Genomic DNA, 21191 nt, shown 5'->3' on the forward strand with positions numbered 1-21191 from the left:
TTCTTGAATTCATTGAGCTACTTTGATGTGTGTGAGAAAGATTTCAATATCGACGTGCCAAACGAGAAGTAAAGTTTCAAAATGTTACATAAAATTTATTTGTAAAAAACTTTGAAAGTGCTACTTTTTGTGTGCCACGTTGATATATTTCTGCACTAACTCTCGGTATACCTGAACATAAGTTAACTGAGTATACTTAATATAAAACAGATAAGTCTCATTATTTTACGTAGTTTTCAATTCCTTTAACTCGACGGCCATCTAATGGCTCCATCACTGATGGGACTGATCAATTTTTGTGGTAAGCATTTCATTGAAGTAAATTGAAAATTATGTGTGGGTTAATGAAAGCGTGGCCAATGTTGTGAATTTTTACCTCAGTGAAAAACCAAAGTACCAAAATCGTGGCCACTGCCTAAAAGTGGCAACCGTGATTCAATGCATTTAGTATTTATTGTGGTCGCGTTAATTACTCAAAAGTGGTATAAATTATGTGGAATGATCTGGATGAATGGGGCATGAATCATTTGGAGCCCGTAATAAAAGGTAAGTAATAAATTAAATTATAACCTATTATGCGAGCGTGTATATGTATGTATATTCGTATCACTTATGTGATACAAAGAATAGCTGTAGTAGCATTTTTACATGTATATCAATGTATGTATATTTTGCTGGCACATAAGTTTGTATGAATGTACATACATATGCTCTTCAATTAAAGTAAAAGAGCGTTTTTGGGCGTATTATGGCCACTCCATTTTTATTATATTTTAAAATTTTACTCATCAATCCACTACAGAAGTTTCACCATTGCCGCAAGCATTAGAAACTTGCACCCAAACCGATATAGGGAGCCGTAACTCACAAAGAGCAAATTCTAACTCTGATGAAGATATACTGGACATAACAGAATTCACTTCAGGCAGTGATAAAAATAGATCTGGAAATTTAAAAGGTATTTATAGTTTCTGATTCTTTTTAAAGCTGAAACACTTATTGTATTATATCTCTCTGTTCTAGATAGTGATACTGATCCCGGCCTACGAAAATTTAAAGTTAATAAAACCGATACTCCTTTCGTAAGCTAATTTAATTTTACCGCAACCCAAAATATATATTTTATTCAATTAGTTAAAAGTACATACTTAAAATTCATATTAATTATTCCAGATGCTATACGATTACCTCACTAATGATATTGACGGAAAAGCTATAATAAAAGCTTACGAGGGAAAAAATTTTAATGCAAAGTACGTAACTTATTAGTAAGACGTTTGATCAATCGTGAAAAAGAGAAGGCATTTAAAGCGGCTCAGTTGGATATATCACCGAAATTTTGGTATGCATTTTTATACTCAGTTGAGCAGAGCTCACAGAGTATATTAAGTTTGATTGGATAACGGTTGGTTGTACATTTATAAAGGAATCGAGATAGATATAGACTTCCATATATCAAAATAATCAGGATCGAAAAAAAATTTGATTGAGCCATGTCCGTCCGTCCGTCCGTCCGTCCGTTAACACGATAACTTGAGTAAATTTTGAGGTATCTTGATGAAATTTGGTATGTAGGTTCCTGAGCACTCATCTCAGATCGCTATTTAAAATGAACGATATCGGACTATAACCACGCCCACTTTTTCGATATCGAAAATTTCGAAAAACCGAAAAAATGCGATAATTCATTGCCAAAGGTGGTTAAAGCGATGAAACTTGGTAGATGTGTTGACGTTATGACGCAGAATAGAAAATTAGTAAAATTTTGGACAATGGGCGTGGCACCGCCCACTTTTACAAGAAGGTAATTTAAAAGTTTTGTAAGCTGTAATTTGGCAGTCGTTGAAGATATCATGATGAAATTTGGCAGGAACGTTACTACTATTACTATATATGTGCTAAATAAAAATAAGCAAAATTGGATGAAGAACACGCCCACTTTTTAAAAAAAAAATTTTTTAAATTCAAATTTTAACAAAAAATTTAATATCTTTACTGTATATAAGTAAATTAAGTCAAAATTCAACTCCAGTAATGATATGATGCAACAAAATACAAAAATAAAAGAAAATTTCAAAATGGGCGTGGCTCCGCCCATTTTCATTTAGTTTGTCTAGAATACTTTTAATGCTATAAGTCGAACAAAAATTTACCAATCCTTCTCAAATTTGATAGAAGCATAGATTCTGTGACGGTAACTGTTCTCTGTGAAAATGGGCGAAATCGGTGGAAGCCACGCCCAGTTTTTATACACAGTCCACCGTCTGTCCTTCCGCTCGGCCGTTAACACAATAACTTGAGCAAAAACCGATATATCTTTACTAAACTTAGCCCACATACTTATCTGAACTCATTTTATCTTGGTATAAAAAATGGCCGAAATCCGACCATAACCACGCCCACTTTATCGATATCGAAAATTAAGAAAAATCAAAAAAATGCCATAATTCTATACCAACTACGAAAAAAGGGATGAAACATGGTAACTGGATTGGTTTATTGACGAAAAATATAACTTTGGAAAAAACTTTGTAAAATGGGTGTGACACCTACCATATTAAGTAGAAGAAAATGAAAAAGTTCTACAAGGCGAAATCAACAGCCCTTGGAATCTTGGCAGGAATACTGTTAGTGGTATTGCATATATAAATAAATTAGCAGTACCCGACAGATGATTTTCTGGATCACCTGGTCCACATTTTGGTCGATATCGCGAGAACGCCTTCACATATACATCTAAGGGCCAGTCGCTTTTAAAACCCTCACTAATACTTTTAATTTGATATCCATATCGTACAAATACATTCTAGAGTCACCCTGGCCCACCCTAATGGCGATATCTCGAAAAGCCGTCCACCTATAGACCTAATGCCCACTCCCTCTTAAAATGCTCAGTAACATCTTTCGTTTGATACCCATATCGTACAAACATTCTAGAGTCACCCTTGGTCCACCTTTATGGCGATATCTCGAAAAGTCGTCCACCTATAGAACTAAGGATTACTCCCTTTTAAAATACTCATTACCACCTTTCATTTGATACCCATATCGTACAAACACATTCTAGAGTCACCCTGGCCCACCCTAATGGCGATATCTCGAAAAGGCGTCCACCTATAGACCTAATGCCCACTCCCTCTTAAAATGCTCAGTAACACCTTTCGTTTGATACCCATATCGTACAAACATTCTAGAGTCACCCCTGGCCCACCCTAATGGCGATATCTCGAAAAGGCGTCCACCTATAGACCTAATGTCCACTCCCTCTTAAAATACTCAGTAACACCTTTCGTTTGATACCCATATCGTACAAACATTCTAGAGTCACCCCTGGCCCACCCTAATGGCGATATCTCGAAAAGGCGTCCACCTATAGACCTAATGCCCACTCCCTCTTAAAATGCTCAGTAACACCTTTCGTTTGATACCCATATCGTACAATCATTCTAGAGTCACCCCTGGCCCACCCTAAAGGCGATATCTCGAAAAGGCGTCCACCTATAGACCTAATGCCCACTCCCTCTTAAAATGCTCAGTAACACCTTTCGTTTGATACCCATATCGTACAAACATTCTAGAGTCACCCCTGGCCCACCCTAATGGCGATATCTCGAAAAGGCGTCCACCTATAGACCTAATGCCCACTCCTCTTGAAATGCTCAGTAACACCTTTCGTTTGATACCCATATCGTACAAACATCCTAGAGTCACCCTTGGTCCACCTTTATGGCGATATCTCGAAAAGGCGTCCACCTATAGAACTAAGGATTACTCCCTTTTAAAATACTCATTACCACCTTTCATTTGATACCCATATCGTACAAAAACATTCTAGAGTCACCCCTGGCCCACCCTAATGGCGATATCTCGAAAAGGCGTCCACCTATAGACCTAATGCCCACTCCCTCTTAAAATGCTCAGTAACACCTTTCGTTTGATACCCATATCGTACAAACACATTCTAGAGTCACCCCTGGCCCACCCTAATGACGATATCTCGAAAAGGCGTCCACCTATAGACCTCATGCCCACTCCCTCTTAAAATGCTCAGTAACACCTTTCGTTTGATACCCATATCGTACAAACATTCTAGAGTCACCCTTGGTCCACCTTTATGGCGATATCTCGAAAAGGCGTCCACCTATAGACCTAATGTCCACTCCCTCTTAAAATACTCAGTAACACCTTTCGTTTGATACCCATATCGTACAAACATTCTAGAGTCACCCCTGGCCCACCCTAATGGCGATATCTCGAAAAGGCGTCCACCTATAGACCTCATGCCCACTCCCTCTTAAAATGCTCAGTAACACCTTTCGTTTGATACCCATATCGTACAAACATTCTAGAGTCACCCTTGGTCCACCTTTATGGCGATATCTCGAAAAGGCGTCCACCTATAGAACAAAGGATTACTCCCTTTTAAAATACTCATTGCCATCTTTCATTTGATACCCATATCATACAAACACATTCTAGAGTCACCCCTGGCCCACCCTAATGGCGACATTTCGAAAAGGCGTCCACCTATAGACCTAATGCCCACTCCCTCTTAAAATGCTCAGTAACACCTTTCATTTGATTCCCATATCGTACAACTAGAGACACCCCTGTTCCACCTTTATGGCGATATCTCGAAACGGCGTCCACCTATGGAACTAAGGATCACTCCTTTTCAAAATACTCATTAACAGCTTTCATTTGATACCCATATCGTACAAACATATTCTAGAGTCACCCCTGGTCCACCTTTATGGCGATTTCTCGAAAAGGCGTGCACCTATAGAACTAAAGCCCATTCCCTTTTAAAATTCTCATTATCACCTTTCATTTGATACCCATATCGTAACACATTCTAGAGTCAGCCCTGGTCCACCTTTATGGCGATATCCCTAAATGGCGTCCATCCATAGAACTACGGCCTACTCTCTCTTAAAATACTCTTTAATACCTTCCATTTGATACACATGTCATACAACCACATTCCAGGGTTACCCTAGGTTCATTTTCCTACATGGTGATTTTCCTTATTTTGTCTCCATAGCTCTCAACTGAGTATGTAATGTTCGGTTACACCCGAACTTAGCCTTCCTTACTTGTTTTGATATAGTGCGGAAATTTGTTTCACTTTGTTGAGCATTTATTGAGTGATTTTATTATATTATTTACAAAGCCTTTCACCTGAAATACTAAAGCAATATTCAGCCGAAATTGCTACAGTTTTTCCCAATGAAAATCCATCAGTATATTACATTCCATACGAAAATAAGAACGGTATGAAAATAGGACCATCAGGAAAGTTAGTATCACATTATAATTACATAGTAAGCGACTTGAAAAGAAAACGGTTAATCAAGAGTGAATTATCGCATAAAGATAAATCGACCAGGGGAGCTCCAGTTGTACTTGCCACTAGCAAAACTTTCTGCACGGGTAATATGTACATATATAAATTTTATGAATTTCATATGCACCTATAACTTTTATCTCAGATGACATAGCCAACCACTTAACAATATTGGGAAGTTTAGAAAAACAACCAGACGTCGAAGTATTAAACAGTTGGCAGATCACTCTGCAATATCGCAGGACACTTTTAACACAAAATAAAATATCTTTGAATGATTACTATATCCGGTTTCCCTGTTTGGAAGGAGAGCTTGGACTGAGATTGGTAAGTTAAGTGGAAAAATTCTTGCATCTATATACAGCTGTGGTAACACGTTCTGGTGGTGTACATTATCGTCACTGTCGTCGATCGGTTTATCGTGATAGTCACAGCAAATTATAGTACATATTGGCTTTTTAAAATACCCCAGCTGCTACCAATTAAAAATTTTTCTTTCGGTTGAACTTTATCTTTTTAATTTTTCCATAGATTGAGTCTGACTTTAACCAACTTTATCCCAGCAAACAAAACAGAATAATAACAAATTGGAGCAACTTTAAAAACAAAATAATAAACTTACTCTTAACGGCCCGACGACCTAAAGAAGTGGAAGAGGTAGCCATTATAAATACTTTACACCTTCTAAAGGAAGAAGGTATTTTTGCAATTTATTTTTGTTCATTGAGTACCTTATTTAAATTTTTATCACTCACTTTTGTTTTATCAGATAAAGACGCAATTATTTGGCACCTTCTACCACGGTTAATATCGGCGCCTTACATTCAAAAACTTTTATCAGATGAATCAGAGCGACTAGCGACAAAAAAAAGAAAAATTACTAAACGGAGGGTAACTGTGGCAGAGGCTCGTTATTCATCGTTTTTGATTGTTCCGGTAATCTATTAAATCATAACAATAGCTATCAAATGTGAAATTGCTAGACCTCGATTTAATTGCTAAATAAAATGATTATAATTGATTGAATCAATTAATCGAAATTGTTGTAAATACTAACTGAGAATATTTTTCTTTCTTAGAATATTTCGGAAATCGGCGATACTGTGAAACGCAGGCAATAATATTTATCCAAAAGCAATATATCCTGCCAACCAATAGCAGTTCTTGGCGGAGCTTTAGATAAAGTTGAAGATTCTTACGTTTATATCGAGGACAAACGGCACAGAACAAAATCGACCTTATCAGCACTTGATTTTACATTTAAAAGTTTTTTTTCTCTAAATTGTGAATATCCATGTGCTGCAATCCAAGTATGGACACTTTTACAAAAGATTCTGTATGAAATAAACCTTGAAAGAGAATTCAGTTCTATCAGCTTGAACGACTTTATAACTGACTTTGAACAAATGGAATAACTTGCGATTATTATCAGCAAATTATTTTGATTATAATTTTGTAATTATAAAGAGACTAGTTGCCATAACTTAAGATACTAGTATTAAGCTATCCAGAAAATATTTATTTGTTTTAAATGTCAAAGTATTTTTGAAAGTAATAATATTTTGCTATGTCATATAAGAAGTTTCCATTCAAATTTAAAAGAGTATTGGTGCTGCGTACCCCAATGCCAACATATTTACTCTATACTTCATTCTTATTGCAAGCATCGGAAACGGGAACACAATCAGCAAATAACTTTAACACCTTCACTTTCAAATGTACCTAGTATTTCAATTCAAGACCCATCGATTGACTACAATTCAGATAGTGAATTTCAAGAGGTTTTAAATTAATACGCATATAACTCATCTGATGCTTGTGAGGAAACTTATTTAAGCTAATCAAGTGTTATTAACAACTCTTCTCAAAAATTTAATATGCAGGGTGCATCTCAAAATATAGCATATACATCGAATATTTCTAAAACGTTTGGAAGTTTGTTACAAGAACGTGTTCTTAAGTTGACAACTAAATTGTATAGTCTTTCTGATTTATCCAAAAAAAGAATTGAAATGATAATTCAAGATTATAAATCATTCCTTAATGATATTTGTTTTACACTGTTAAGAGATTATATGTTAAACTGTTTGGATGGGTCAGAAAAAAGCTTAAAACAGAGAGACCAAATTAAACAATCATATGATATTTTACAAGGCTGTTTTGAGGATTTTCGGACATCATACAGATGCTTTAAGCATTTTGAGAAAATGGGTACTTTTATTAGGCCTGTTCATTTAAATATTGGCTTTAGAGATGAATACAAAATACAAAATGGTTCGCTTATCTTATGTAAAGTTCCTTTAACCACTGAGTTCATACCGATTCGTGATGTGCTTAAAAAATTTTCGAACTAGGAACTATATTCAAGGAAACCTTAGATTAGTTTTTAATTACGTCCAAGGTGATTATTGGAGAAAGTTTAAAGATACAAATAGTCAGACCGTGATACCCATTGCACTTTATTTCGACGATTATGAAAATAATAATCCTCTTGGAAGTCATCGTGGTATTCAGAAATGTGGAGCTTTATATTTTATAATTTTATGCCTCCCTCCGAAATACAGATCGAAACTTAGAAATATATTTTTGTTTCTTTTAACAAACACCTTAGATCGAAAAACAATTGGTAAAGCAAACATTTTTCAAAGAGTAATAAGTGAACTAAATTTTTTAGAGAGCTCTGGCATAACAATAAACATAAATAATGAATCAAAGCAAATATTTTTTAAGTTGGTAGTTATAATCGGTGATAATCTCAGGGTAAATGAATTGTTTGGTATGGTTGAAAGTGTTTCTGCCAATTATGTCTGACAAAAAAAGAAAACATAAACAGAATATTAGATGAGCAGGTTTGCACCCTGCGTAATAGGTCGAATTATGCAGCTGGTTTAGCGTTAAATCAAACCTCAGAAACAGGTATTAAAGAAAAGTGTTGCTTTCATGATGTTACCAGTTTTCATTTCACTGTAGATATTATGCATGACTTTTTCGAAGGTGTTTGTCAGTATGATCTCGCTTTGATATTTGACTACTTTATTTTTAAAAAGTTAATAACACTTGAAGTATTGAATATAAAAGTTAGAGGTTTTTCATTTTGCTACCATGATAGACAAAACAAACCACCAGAAATTTCTAAAGATCATATCAAAAATAAACGAATAATTCTATCTGCTGCTGAAATGCAAAGCTTAGTTCGAAATTTACCTATAATGATTGGCCATTTGATTCCTAAGTGTTCTGAGCACTGGCAATGGGTACTTAAACTGGCTGATATTACTGATATAATAACAGCCAATCATTACCAACCAGAACATTGTGACTTACTTAAATGTGTTGTAAATGAGTACTTAGTTACTCTCCTCAAACTCTTTCCGAATAGCTTAAAACCAAAACATCACTTTTTAGTACACTACCCAACAGTAATGAAATTATCGGGTCCATTGCGCAATTTGTCCTCTATGAGAGGAGAAAGTAAAAATAAAGAATCAAAGGAGTTTGCAACCGTAGCTATTAACAGAATTTATATATGTTATACAATTGCAACTAAGCATCAACTTAAACTCAATCACTATTTCCATAATTTTAAAACTCCTGATGACTTTATTACTGGGCCTATAAAAAATGGAACAGTAGTTTTTGAAAAATTCCTTACGGATAACGGTCTTAGCAAAGATATGTTCGAAGTAAGTTGGTTAAAATTTAACGATCAATACTTGACTCAAAACTCAATCATTATGGTTCTAACTAAACACGGACTTATAGTTTGTACATTATAAAACACAGGTCCGTGTTTAGTTGGAACCATAATGATTGAGTTTTGAGTCAAGTATTGATGGTTAAATTTTAACCAACTTACTTCGAACATATCTTTGCTAAGACCGTTATCCGTAAGGAATTTTTCAAAAACTACTGTTCCATTTTTTATAGGCCCAGTAATAAAGTCATCAGGAGTTTTAAAATTATGGAAATAGTGATTGAGTTTAAGTTGATGCTTAGTTGCAATTGTATAACATATATAAATTCTGTTAATAGCTACGGTTGCAAGCTCCTTTGATTCTTTATTTTTACTTTCTCCTCTCATAGAGGACAAATTGCGCAATGGACCCGATAATTTCATTACTGTTGGGTAGTGTACTAAAAAGTGATGTTTTGGTTTTAAGCTATTCGGAAAGAGTTTGAGGAGAGTAACTAAGTACTCATTTACAACACATTTAAGTAAGTCACAATGTTCTGGTTGGTAATGATTGGCTGTTATTATATCAGTAATATCAGCCAGTTTAAGTACCCATTGCCAGTGCTCAGAACACTTAGGAATCAAATGGCCAATCATTATAGGTAAATTTCGAACTAAGCTTTGCATTTCAGCAGCAGATAGAATTATTCGTTTATTTTTGATATGATCTTTAGAAATTTCTGGTGGTTTGTTTTGTCTATCATGGTAGCAAAATGAAAAACCTCTAACTTTTATATTCAATACTTCAAGTGTTATTAACTTTTTAAAAATAAAGTAGTCAAATATCAAAGCGAGATCATACTGACAAACACCTTCGAAAAAGTCATGCATAATATCTACAGTGAAATGAAAACTGGTAACATCATGAAAGCAACACTTTTCTTTAATATCTGTTTCTGAGGTTTGATTTAACGCTAAACCAGATGCATAATTCGACCTATTACGCAGGGTGCAAACCTGCTCATCTAATATTCTGTTTATGTTTTCTTTTATTGTCAGACAAAATCGGCAGAAATAATTGGCAGAAAAACTTTCAACCATACCAAACAATTCATTTACCCTGAGATTATCACCGATTATAACTACCAACTTAAAAAATATTTGCTTTGATTCATTATTTATGTTTATTGTTATGCCAGAGCTCTCTAAAAAATTTAGTTCACTTATTACTCTTTGAAAAATTTTTGCTTTACCAATTGTTTTTCGATCTAAGGTGTTTGTTAAAAGAAACAAAAATATATTTCTAAGTTTCGATCTGTATTTCGGAGGGAGGCATAAAATTATAAAATATAAAGCTCCACATTTCTGAATACCACGATGACTTCCAAGAGGATTATTATTTTCATAATCGTCGAAATAAAGTGCAATGGGTATCACGGTCTGACTATTTGTATCTTTAAACTTTCTCCAATAATCACCTTGGACGTAATTAAAAACTAATCTAAGGTTTCCTTGAATATAGTTCCTAGTTCGAAAAATTTTTTAAGCACATCACGAATCGGTATGAACTCAGTGGTTAAAGGAACTTTACATAAGATAAGCGAACCATTTTGTATTTTGTATTCATCTCTAAAGCCAATATTTAAATGAACAGGCCTAATAAAAGTACCCATTTTCTCAAAATGCTTAAAGCATCTTATGATGTCCGAAAATCCTCAAAACAGCCTTGTAAAATATCATATGATTGTTTAATTTGGTCTCTCTGTTTTAAGCTTTTTTCTGACCCATCCAAACAGCTTAACATATAATCTCTTAACAGTGTAAAACAAATATCATTAACGAATGATTTATAATCTTGAATTATCATTTCAATTCTTTTTTTGGATAAATCAGAAAGACTATACAATTTAGTTGTCAACTTAAGAACACGTTCTTGTAACAAACTTCCAAACGTTTTAGAAATATTCGATGTATATGCTATATTTTGAGATGCACCCTGCATATTAAATTTTTGAGAAGAGTTGTTAATAACACTTGATTAGCTTAAATAAGTTTCCTCACAAGCATCAGATGAGTTATATGCGTATTCATTTAAAACCTCTTGAAATTCACTATCTGAATTGTAGTCAATCGATGGGTCTTGAATTGAAATACTAGGTACATTTGAAAGTGAAGGTGTTAAAGTTATTTGCTGATTGTGTTCCCGTTTCCGATGCTTGCAATAAGAATGAAGTATAGAGTAAATATGTTGGCATTGGGGTTCGCAGCACCAATACTCTTTTAAATTTGAATGGAAACTTCTTATATGACATAGCAAAATATTATTACTTTCAAAAATACTTTGACATTTAAAACAAATAAATATTTTCTGGATAGCTTAATACTAGTATCTTAAGTTATGGCAACTAGTCTCTTTATAATTACAAAACTATAATCAAAATAATTTGCTGATAATAATCGCAAGTTATTCCATTTATTCAAAGTCAGTTATAAAGTCGTTCAAGCTGATAGAACTGAATTCTCTTTCAAGGTTTATTTCATACAGAATCTTTTGTAAAAGTGTCCATACTTGGATTGCAGCACATAGATATTCACAATTTAGAGAAAAAAAACTTTTAAATGTAAAATCAAGTGCTGATAAGGTCGATTTTGTTCTGTGCCGTTTGTCCTCGATATAAACGTAAGAATCTTCAACTTTATCTAAAGCTCCGACAAGAACTGCTATTGGTTGGCAGGATATATTGCTTTTGGATAAATATTCTTGCCTGCGTTTCACAGTATCGCCGATTTCCGAAATATTCTAAGAAAGAAAAATATTCTCAGTTAGTATTTACAACAATTTCGATTAATTGATTCAATCAATTATAATCATTTTATTTAGCAATCAAATCGAGGTCTAGCAATTTCACATTTGATAGCTATTGTTATGATTTAATAGATTACCGGAACAATCAAAAACGATGAATAACGAGCCTCTGCCACAGTTACCCTCCGTTTAGTAATTTTTCTTTTTTTTGTCGCTAGTCGCTCTGATTCACCTGATAAAAGTTTTTGAATGTAAGGCGCCGATATTAACCGTGGTAGAAAGTGCCAAATAATTGCGTCTTTATCTGATAAAACAAAAGTGAGTGATAAAAATTTAAATAAGGTACTCAATGAACAAAAATAAATTGCAAAAATACCTTCTTCCTTTAGAAGGTGTAAAGTATTTATAATGGCTACCTCTTCCACTTCTTTAGGTCGTCGGGCCGTTAAGAGTAAGTTTATTATTTTGTTTTTAAAGTTGCTCCAATTTGTTATTATTCTGTTTTGTTTGCTGGGATAAAGTTGGTTAAAGTCAGACTCAATCTATGGAAAAATTAAAAAGATAAAGTTCAACCGAAAGAAAAATTTTTAATTGGTAGCAGCTGGGGTATTTTAAAAAGCCAATATGTACTATAATTTGCTGTGACTATCACGATAAACCGATCGACGACAGTGACGATAATGTACACCACCAGAATGTGTTACCACAGCTGTATATAGATGCAAGAATTTCTCCACTTAACTTACCAATCTCAGTCCAAGCTCTCCTTCCAAACAGGGAAACCGGATATAGTAATCATTCAAAGATATTTTATTTTGTGTTAAAAGTGTTCTGCGATATTGCAGAGTGATCTGCCAACTGTTTAATACTTCGACGTCTGGTTGTTTTTCTAAACTTCCCAATATTGTTAAGTGGTTGGCTATGTCATCTGAGATAAAAGTTATAGGTGCATATGAAATTCATAAAATTTATATATGTACATATTACCCGTGCAGAAAGTTTTGCTAGTGGCAAGTACAACTGGAGCTCCCCTGGTCGATTTATCTTTATGCGATAATTCACTCTTGATTAACCGTTTTCTTTTCAAGTGGCTTACTATGTAATTATAATGTGATACTAACTTTCCTGATGGTCCTATTTTCATACCGTTCTTATTTTCGTATGGAATGTAATATACTGATGGATTTTCATTGGGAAAAACTGTAGCAATTTCGGCTGAATATTGCTTTAGTATTTCAGGTGAAAGGCTTTGTAAATAATATAATAAAATCACTCATTAAATGCTCAACAAAGTGAAACAAATTTCCGCACTATATCAAAAAAATGCATATCAAAATTTCGGTGATTTATCCACTGAGCCGCTTTAAATGCCTTCTCTTTTTCACGATTGATCAAACGTCTTACTAATAAGTTACGTACTTTGGCATTAAAATGTTTTCCCTCGTAAGCTTTTATTATAGCTTTTCCGTCAATGTCATTAGTGAGGTAATCGTATAGCATCTGGAATAATTAATATGAATTTTAAGTATGCACTTTTAACTAATTGAATAAAATATATATTTTGGGTTGCGGTAAAATTAAATTAGCTTACGAAAGAAGTATCGGTTTTATTAACTTTAAATTTTCGTAGGCCGGGATCAGTATCACTATCTAGAACAGAGAGATATAATACAATAAGTGTTTCAGCTTTAAAAAGAATCAGAAACTATAAATACCATTTAAATTTCCAGATCTATTTTTATCACTGCCTGAAGTGAATTCTGTTATGTCCAGTATATCTTCATCAGAGTTAGAATTTGCTCTTTGTGAGTTACGGCTCCCTATATCGGTTTGGGTGCAAGTTTTTAATGCTTGCGGCAATGGTGAAACTTCTGTAGTGGATTGATGAGTAAAATTTTAAAATATAATAAAAATGGAGTGGCCATAATACGCCCAAAAACGCTCTTTTACTTTAATTGAAGAGCATATGTATGTACATTCATACAAACTTATGTGCCAGCAAAATATACATACATTGATACACATGTAAAAATGCTACTACAGCTATTCTTTGTATCACATAAGTGATACGAATATACATACATATACACGCTCGCATAATAGGTTATAATTTAATTTATTACTTACCTTTTATTACGGGCTCCAAATGATTCATGCCCCATTCATCCAGATCATTCCACATAATTTATACCACTTTTGAGTAATTAACGCGACCACAATAAATACTAAATGCATTGAATCACGGTTGCCACTTTTAGGCAGTAGCCACGATTTTGGTACTTTGGTTTTTCACTGAGGTAAAAATTCACAACATTGGCCACGCTTTCATTAACCCACACATAATTTTTATTTAGCACACATATAGTAATAGGAGTACCGTGCCTACCAAATTTCATCATGATATCTTCAACGACTGTCAAATTACAGCTTGCAAAACTTTTAAATTACCTTCTTTTAAAAGTGGGCGGTGCCACGCCCATTGTCCAAAATTTTTCTAATTTTCTATTTTGCGTCATAAGGTCAACGCGCCTACCAAGTTTCATCGCTTTATCCGTCTTTGGTAATGAATTATCGCGGTTTTTCGAAATTTTCGATATCGAAAAAGTGGGCGTGGCTGTAGTCCGATTTCGTTCATTTTAAATAGCGATCTGAGATAAGCGCCCAGAAACCTACATACCAAATTTCATCAAGATACCTCAAAATTTACTCAAGTTATCGTGTTTACAGACGGACGGACGGACGGACATGGCTAAATGAATTTCTTTTTTCACCCAGATCATTTTGATATATAGAAGTCTATATCTATCCCGATAAGTTTATGTCGTTACGGATTAGCGTTATGCGAACAAAGATAATATACTCTGTGAGCTCTGCTCAGCTGAGTATAAAAAATCATGGCCGACCAGAAGACCTCGTTAGTGTTTTTATAATGTTATATACAATAAATTGTTCTTAGTATTTACCAGGGATGCACCTTAACGTTAAGCTAATCGTTTATCAAAAAATTTCCACCGTTTCCGTTGAAACACTTCGAAATATTATCGATAAAGAAATTATCAAGATAAATTGTATCTCGTTTTTAACCGAAACGAAAAGCTTTCGTTAACGTTAAAAACGTTAACGAAAACGTGATACTTTATGTTTGAATTGTGCTGGCAATGCTATAGCCATGGTGAAGCCGTAAGGTGGCAACAACGAGCGCACATACACACACAAACTCTATGTAATTTGTTTGTGTAATTCGTTGGTGGTAATGTCAAAAATACTCTGAGAAATGTTCGTACTGTCAAAATTCATGAGAAAAGTTGCAATCAGCTGGGATAATGCTTTCACCTTTAATGACTCCGCCATCAATCAGCTTTGCCAGCATAGTTTGAAATTAATAATCAACATAAACGATTTGATTTCGTTTTGATATGGCAGAAAACGAAACGAAATCATTTCGTTAATTTGACGATCTTAACGTTAATAAACGAAACGAAATGACTTCGTTTCGTTTATTAACGTTTATTATCGTAACGAAATGATATCGTTTCGTTGGTTAAGCATGCCTGGTATTTACCTCATCCATTGCTGAAGCAGTAAAATCTATTTCAACTTCGTGTGCGTATATTTGAAGTTCCCGGTACTGATTTTCGTCAAACTCCAGGTATCTCTTATGTTCTCCATATGTTGAACCCCATGAGTTTGCTGATATGTAAGGACGATTAAGGGCTGATTTGGTAAATTTTGAATTTAAACAGGATTTTTGAAATTTCACGCAATCACAGCCAATTTTCTAAAACAAATGATTATTTCAATACAAATATGTAAGCGTGTGGTTTATTAAAGCGAACTGAATGGCATATGCGGAAAATTATGGATCTAAAACCAGTTTTTAAACCAGAAGTTTAAAGCACTATTTTGTATTAGAAAACTTAAAAATAATTGATTTGATAGTATAGAATGTTTTTGACCTCTCTTCAAATATAAGCAAAGCCTTTAGAGCGACAGAAAGGTTTCGAAAATCGAATATTGAATATGGAAGTTCCATAAAAACGCAATTTTATAAGGACTAGCTCCTTGCGCAGAAACTGTCCTTCATTCACTTACTCCAGTGAGGCTTCAAACCTAACCCCAACCCTAGGGACTAGTACTGCTGCGTTTGCCGAAAAAAATACTTAAAATTGTCACATGTTTATCTGTATATCTCTCGCAAAGCATAGTTTCACCCAAAGAAATGATCTGGGCTAACACTTAATACGCGTCGTCGACTCGATTTCTTTAAATCATTTGTGGCTGCTTGCTGTTCACACACAAAGGCGACTTACGGCCGCTTTAATGGTCCATTAATAGTCATGATTCTTGTGGCAGAGTTTTAACGATTAGCATTAATTAATCCATTTTTTCGGTTGTTTCCGCTACATTTTCTAAGTTCGAACAGTAGCAATCGCGACTACTAGTATGCCAGCACAGAGCCTATAACTACGACTTCGAATTCATACCTTCGTCGAGGCGCTTTCCTAGAAGCTCTAGGTGTAGCTACGTAGACTTTCTGACGGATGTTTTTGTCGTGCCATGCTGTCGAGCTACATAGCCCACAACAGAATATGCGAATCACCAGAGAAACACGTTAGGGAGAAACTGTTCGGCCAAGGATGCCGCCCTCGAAATCTGGATATCATTGCGTAACTCATTGGTGAAAATCGTGTAATTTTCGGGAACTCTACATAATTCCAATCTTACAAGTACTTCTTTATGCTAAAACTGTATAGGATTTTGGACAATACTTATTATGGTAATACTGATTGTAGTAATACTTATTAAGAAAGAGTTACACAATTTTTTGCAGGGATGCTCGCTCATTTACTTCAATAGTGTTATAACTCAAAAAACATGATTTTTGAGTTAATAACAAGTGAATGTTGTCAATATTGAGTTAATACCATATGAACGTAGTCTATATAACATAAAAAAATCTTTGTAATACGTTAAAAATCGAGCACGTGCTATACAATCTGGCAACTGAAATCTTTGAATGGCTCTTCTAAAAAATGCGTTTTTTTTAGTTATGACGCTGGTTGGCCATCATATATACTAACTGCCTCAGGCTTAACTATATCCCGAAGTCTTGGCACACGGTTAGGGTTATTTTCATTCCGAAGGCCGGCAGAAGCTCTCATGTATCACCTAAGGATTTCAGGCCAATCAGTCTCTCGTCGTTTCTTCTTAAGACGTTTGAGCGGTTGATTGACCTGTACCTACGGGAAAGGATACCTCGGGGGTTACTGTCGGCTTCACAACATGCGTACTGCAAGGGCAGATCGACGGAAACGGCTCTCCATTCGATTGTAAAGCAAATAGAGGGGTCCCTAGAACACAAAGAGTATGCTCTGGGTGCCTTTGTAGACATCGAGGGAGCTTTTAACAATGTCTTACCGGGGTCAATCGAAAGAGCTCTGGTGGGTTTAGGAGTCGAGGCGGCTCTGGTTGAATTTATTAGCAAACTTCTATGCGGCAGAATTGTCGCAGCGGAGTGGGGAGGGGCCATAATTAAGAGGAAGGTGTGCAGGGGCACGCCACAGGGGGGTGTCCTATCTCCTCTCCTCTGGGTTGTGGTAGTCAACGAGCTTCTTGTGGAGCTGGAAGCCAATGGTTGTCGGGTGGTTGCCTATGCAGATGACCTCGCTATCCTAGTCAGAGGCAAATTTCTGGGCGCCCTGCGCGATGTTCTTCAGGGCTACCTGGATACTGTGGCTAGGTGGGCTGATTCATGTGGGTTGGCGGTCAACCCGGGAAAAACGGAATTGGTCCTTTTCACAAGAAGATATAAGGTGCCCGATTTCAGAACTCCCTCGATTGGAGGGGTACCGTTGGTACTTTCTGATAGGGTTAAATATTTGGGGATTGTTTTGGACAAGAAACTGTCCTGGAGACCCAATGTGGAAGATCGGGCCAGGAAGGCCGCCATTGCCTTGTACTGCTGCAGAGGAGCTATCGGAAAGAGATGGGGACTCTCGCCAAGAATAGTACACTGGCTTTATGAGATGGTGGTCAAACCGATTCTGCTATATGGGGTGCTGGTCTGGTGGAAAGCACTGGACACGGCGAGCACCTCCAAAATGTTAGTGTCAGTGCAACGGACGGCGCTGATCGGTATCAGTGGCGCTCTCAGAACAACGCCTACCTTGGCACTGAACGTCATGCTGAACATATACCCAGTAGATATTGCGGGAAAGGCGGCCGCGGCAAGGTCGTTGGTCAGGCTTCGTGATATGGGATATAGACTTTCTGACCGCGGACACTCTAGCCTTCTTACCAGTTTCGACTTCATCCCGGACAGAACGGACTACTGTATGCCGATAACAGCTCCCTATACAACCTTCACCCCAGTTATTCCAGAGAGAGAGGAGTGGGGAAGAGGAATTATCTGGGGCATGGGACCGGTTAACTTGTTCACGGATGGGTCAAAGCTGCATGGAAAGGTTGGTGGGGGGGTCTTTTGTCAAGAGCTAAATTTAAGCCGCAAGTTTAAGTTGGCTGATCACTGCAGTGTATTCCAAGCGGAAATTGCTGCGATTAAGGATGCGGTGGATGGAATGCTATCCAGTGCTACCACGGTTAGGGAATTTAACATCTACTCTGATAGCCAATCGGCTATCAAGGCCTTGAGCTCAACTACAGTGCGATCGAGGGTGGTCTGGGAGTGCCTGACCTCGCTTGCGATTGCATCGAATTATTTTACAATTAAGATTATCTGGGTCCCGGGCCATAGTGATATCCCGGGTAACTGTCAAGCGGATCTCTTAGCCCGCATCGGTACAACTGAACCGGATGAAGATGGCTGTAGGGACTTCGGGATCCCGCTGGCCACCTGTGGATTGCTCCTCCATAGCAGGGCCTCGAATCAGCTCAGCAAACGTTGGGCGGATACCACGTCTTGCAGGGTAGCAAGATCTTTCTGGCCGAAAGTGGATGGCAGGAGGTCTGCTGAAATAATTGGGTTCACTAAGGCTCACCTATCAATGGTCATTGGGGTTTTGACAGGGCACTGTCCCATGGGTATCCATGCGGTACGTCTCAATATACTGGAAACTCCATCCTGCTGCAGCTGTATGGAGGATGATGAGGTGGAATCACCAAATCACTTTATGCTTGATTGTCCAGCTTTTGCCAGAATTAGGCGAAAGTACTTCGGTCGCGACTCACTTGGATCTCCCGAGGATATATCCAAAGTTGAGATCGGTATCATTCGGAGCTTTATCGTTGTTACCCAACGATTCTCTAAGTAGCTGGATCTAGGTCACCGTTATTTTTGGTGTATGTGGTATCACAACGGACATTCGTGTTGTCCAAGTGAGCTATCCTTATCAGGGCAGCTACCACCTAACCTATCCTATCCTAGTTATGACACTGTTGAAGTAAATGAGCGAAATGCAAAATTTTTTCAAATACGTACCTATCTCGTATTTTATATGTGGATATTTTCATATCAACCGAACCTATTAAAGGATTTTGCATCACCGAATTCCCTTATTCTTTTAGTTAATCTAAATATAGCATTTTGGAAAAAAATCGTCACCTTTTTTGATTAAATTGCCTTTTTAGTAACTTGAGGAAAATGAAAAACATATTGGAATTGGGCCATTTTATTTCAAGTCATTATTCTTTATTCATTTTCTGAAAAATTATGCAAAGTGAATATTTAAATATATTATATATATAACTTTTCTTCCGGTGTTTTGTTTTTATAGCTTGGTGAAATTGGTGATGCAAAATCCGTTAGTATGTTGTGCTGGCGTTGACAACGCCTTTGTTAAATAAGTAACTTTTGAACGGTTAGAAAGATTAAAATTTCGTATTTGGATTATTGGTGATGCGCATCAGTTGATACCGCTTTTGGTCATGTCAGACCAATTTTCGACATAAACAAAAAACCGAAAAAATCGGCGGCTTAAAATAATAATAAACAAGTAAGGAAGGCTAAGTTCGGGTGCAACCGAACATTACATACTCAGCTGAAAGCTTTGGAGACAAAATAAGGGAAAATCACCATGTAGGAAAATGAACCTAGGGTAACCCTGGAATGTATTTGTATGACATGGGTATCAAATGGAAGGTATTAAATAGTAATTTAGAAGGGAGTGGGCCATAGTTCTATAGGTCGACGCCTTTTCGAGATATCGCCAAAAAGGTGGACCAGGGGTGACTCTAGAATGTGTTTGTACGATATGAGTATGAAATGAAAGGTGGTAATGAGTATTTTAAAAGGGAGTGATCCTTAGTTCTATAGGTGGAAGCCTCTTCAAGATATCGCCATAAAGGTGGCCGAGGGGTGACTCTAGAATGTGTTTGTACGATATGGGCATAAAATGAAAGGTGTTAATGAATATTTTAAAATGGAGTGGGCCTTTGTTCTACAGGGACGCCTTTTCGAGGTATCGCCGTAAAGGTGGACCAGGGGTGACACTAGAATGTGTTTGTACGATATGGGTATCAAATGAAAGGTGTGAATGAGTATTTTATTAGGGAGTGGGCCTTAGTTCTATAGATGGACGCCTTTTCGAGATATCGCCATAAAGGTGGACCAGGAGTGACTCTATAATGTGTTTGTACGATATGGGTATCAAATTAGAGGTATAAATGAAGGTTTTAAAAGGGAGTGACCCTTAGTTGTATATGTGAAGGCGTTTTCGAGATATCGACCAAAATGTGGACCAGGGTGACTCAGAACATCATCTGTCGGGTACCGCTAATTTATTTATATATGTAATACCACGAACAGTATTCCTGCCAAGATTCCAAGGGCTTTTGATTTCGCCCTGCAGAACTTTTGTTGAACTCCCAAGTTTCATTGCTTTGTTCGTCTTTGGTAATGAATTATCGCACTTTTTCGGTTTTTCGAAATTTCCGATATCGAAAAAGTGGGTGTGGTAATACTCCGATTTCATTCAATTTAAATAGCGATCTGAGATGAGTGCCCAGGAACTTACATACCAAATTTCATTAAGATACCTCAAAATTTACTCAAGTTATCGTGTTTACGGACGGACGGACATGGCTAAATGCATTTCTTTTTTGGCCCAGATCATTTTGATATATAGAAGTCTATATCTATCTCGATTAGTTTATGCCGTTATGGATTACCGTTATGCGAACAAAATTAAGCGGCAATTACCCACCGACGTGTGCCGTACGTACGGACGTTTGTCGTACGAAACACGTTTGACCGAACCCTCAAGCCCGTAGGAATCAATGTGTGCGCTTGTGTACATGTACATAACAGATTTGTATGTGTATTGTTTACAGATAAGCACTGTTGCCATTGATCATTTTGCATGCATGCTTATGGAAACATCAACTTTTTCCAATTTAATTTTTGATGT

General features: G+C 36.3%; 2 protein-coding genes and 1 pseudogene across 2 annotated transcripts; 1 reads left to right on the forward strand and 2 right to left on the reverse strand.

The window, feature by feature from the left end:
• Positions 1-21191, reverse strand: part of LOC137236674 (sialic acid synthase-like) — a 67008-nt pseudogene that overhangs the window by 39382 nt on the left and 6435 nt on the right.
• On the forward strand, positions 347-1336 carry LOC137236673 (uncharacterized). Its single transcript, XM_067759558.1, has 4 exons — positions 347-546; positions 803-958; positions 1024-1082; positions 1174-1336. The coding sequence occupies exons 1-4, from the start codon at positions 492-494 to the stop codon at positions 1267-1269; spliced, it is 366 nt and encodes a 121-aa protein (XP_067615659.1). The 5' UTR covers positions 347-491; the 3' UTR covers positions 1270-1336.
• Positions 10717-13260, reverse strand: LOC137238606 (uncharacterized). Its single transcript, XM_067763774.1, has 7 exons — positions 12814-13260; positions 12573-12754; positions 12203-12368; positions 11964-12130; positions 11590-11820; positions 11119-11235; positions 10717-11016 (listed from the first exon to the last, which is right to left on the reverse strand). The coding sequence occupies exons 1-7, from the start codon at positions 12968-12970 to the stop codon at positions 10717-10719; spliced, it is 1320 nt and encodes a 439-aa protein (XP_067619875.1). The 5' UTR covers positions 12971-13260.

This window comes from Eurosta solidaginis, chromosome 1 (assembly GCF_040869045.1).
Source record: "Eurosta solidaginis isolate ZX-2024a chromosome 1, ASM4086904v1, whole genome shotgun sequence".
Classification (NCBI taxonomy): Eukaryota; Metazoa; Arthropoda; class Insecta; order Diptera; family Tephritidae; genus Eurosta; species Eurosta solidaginis.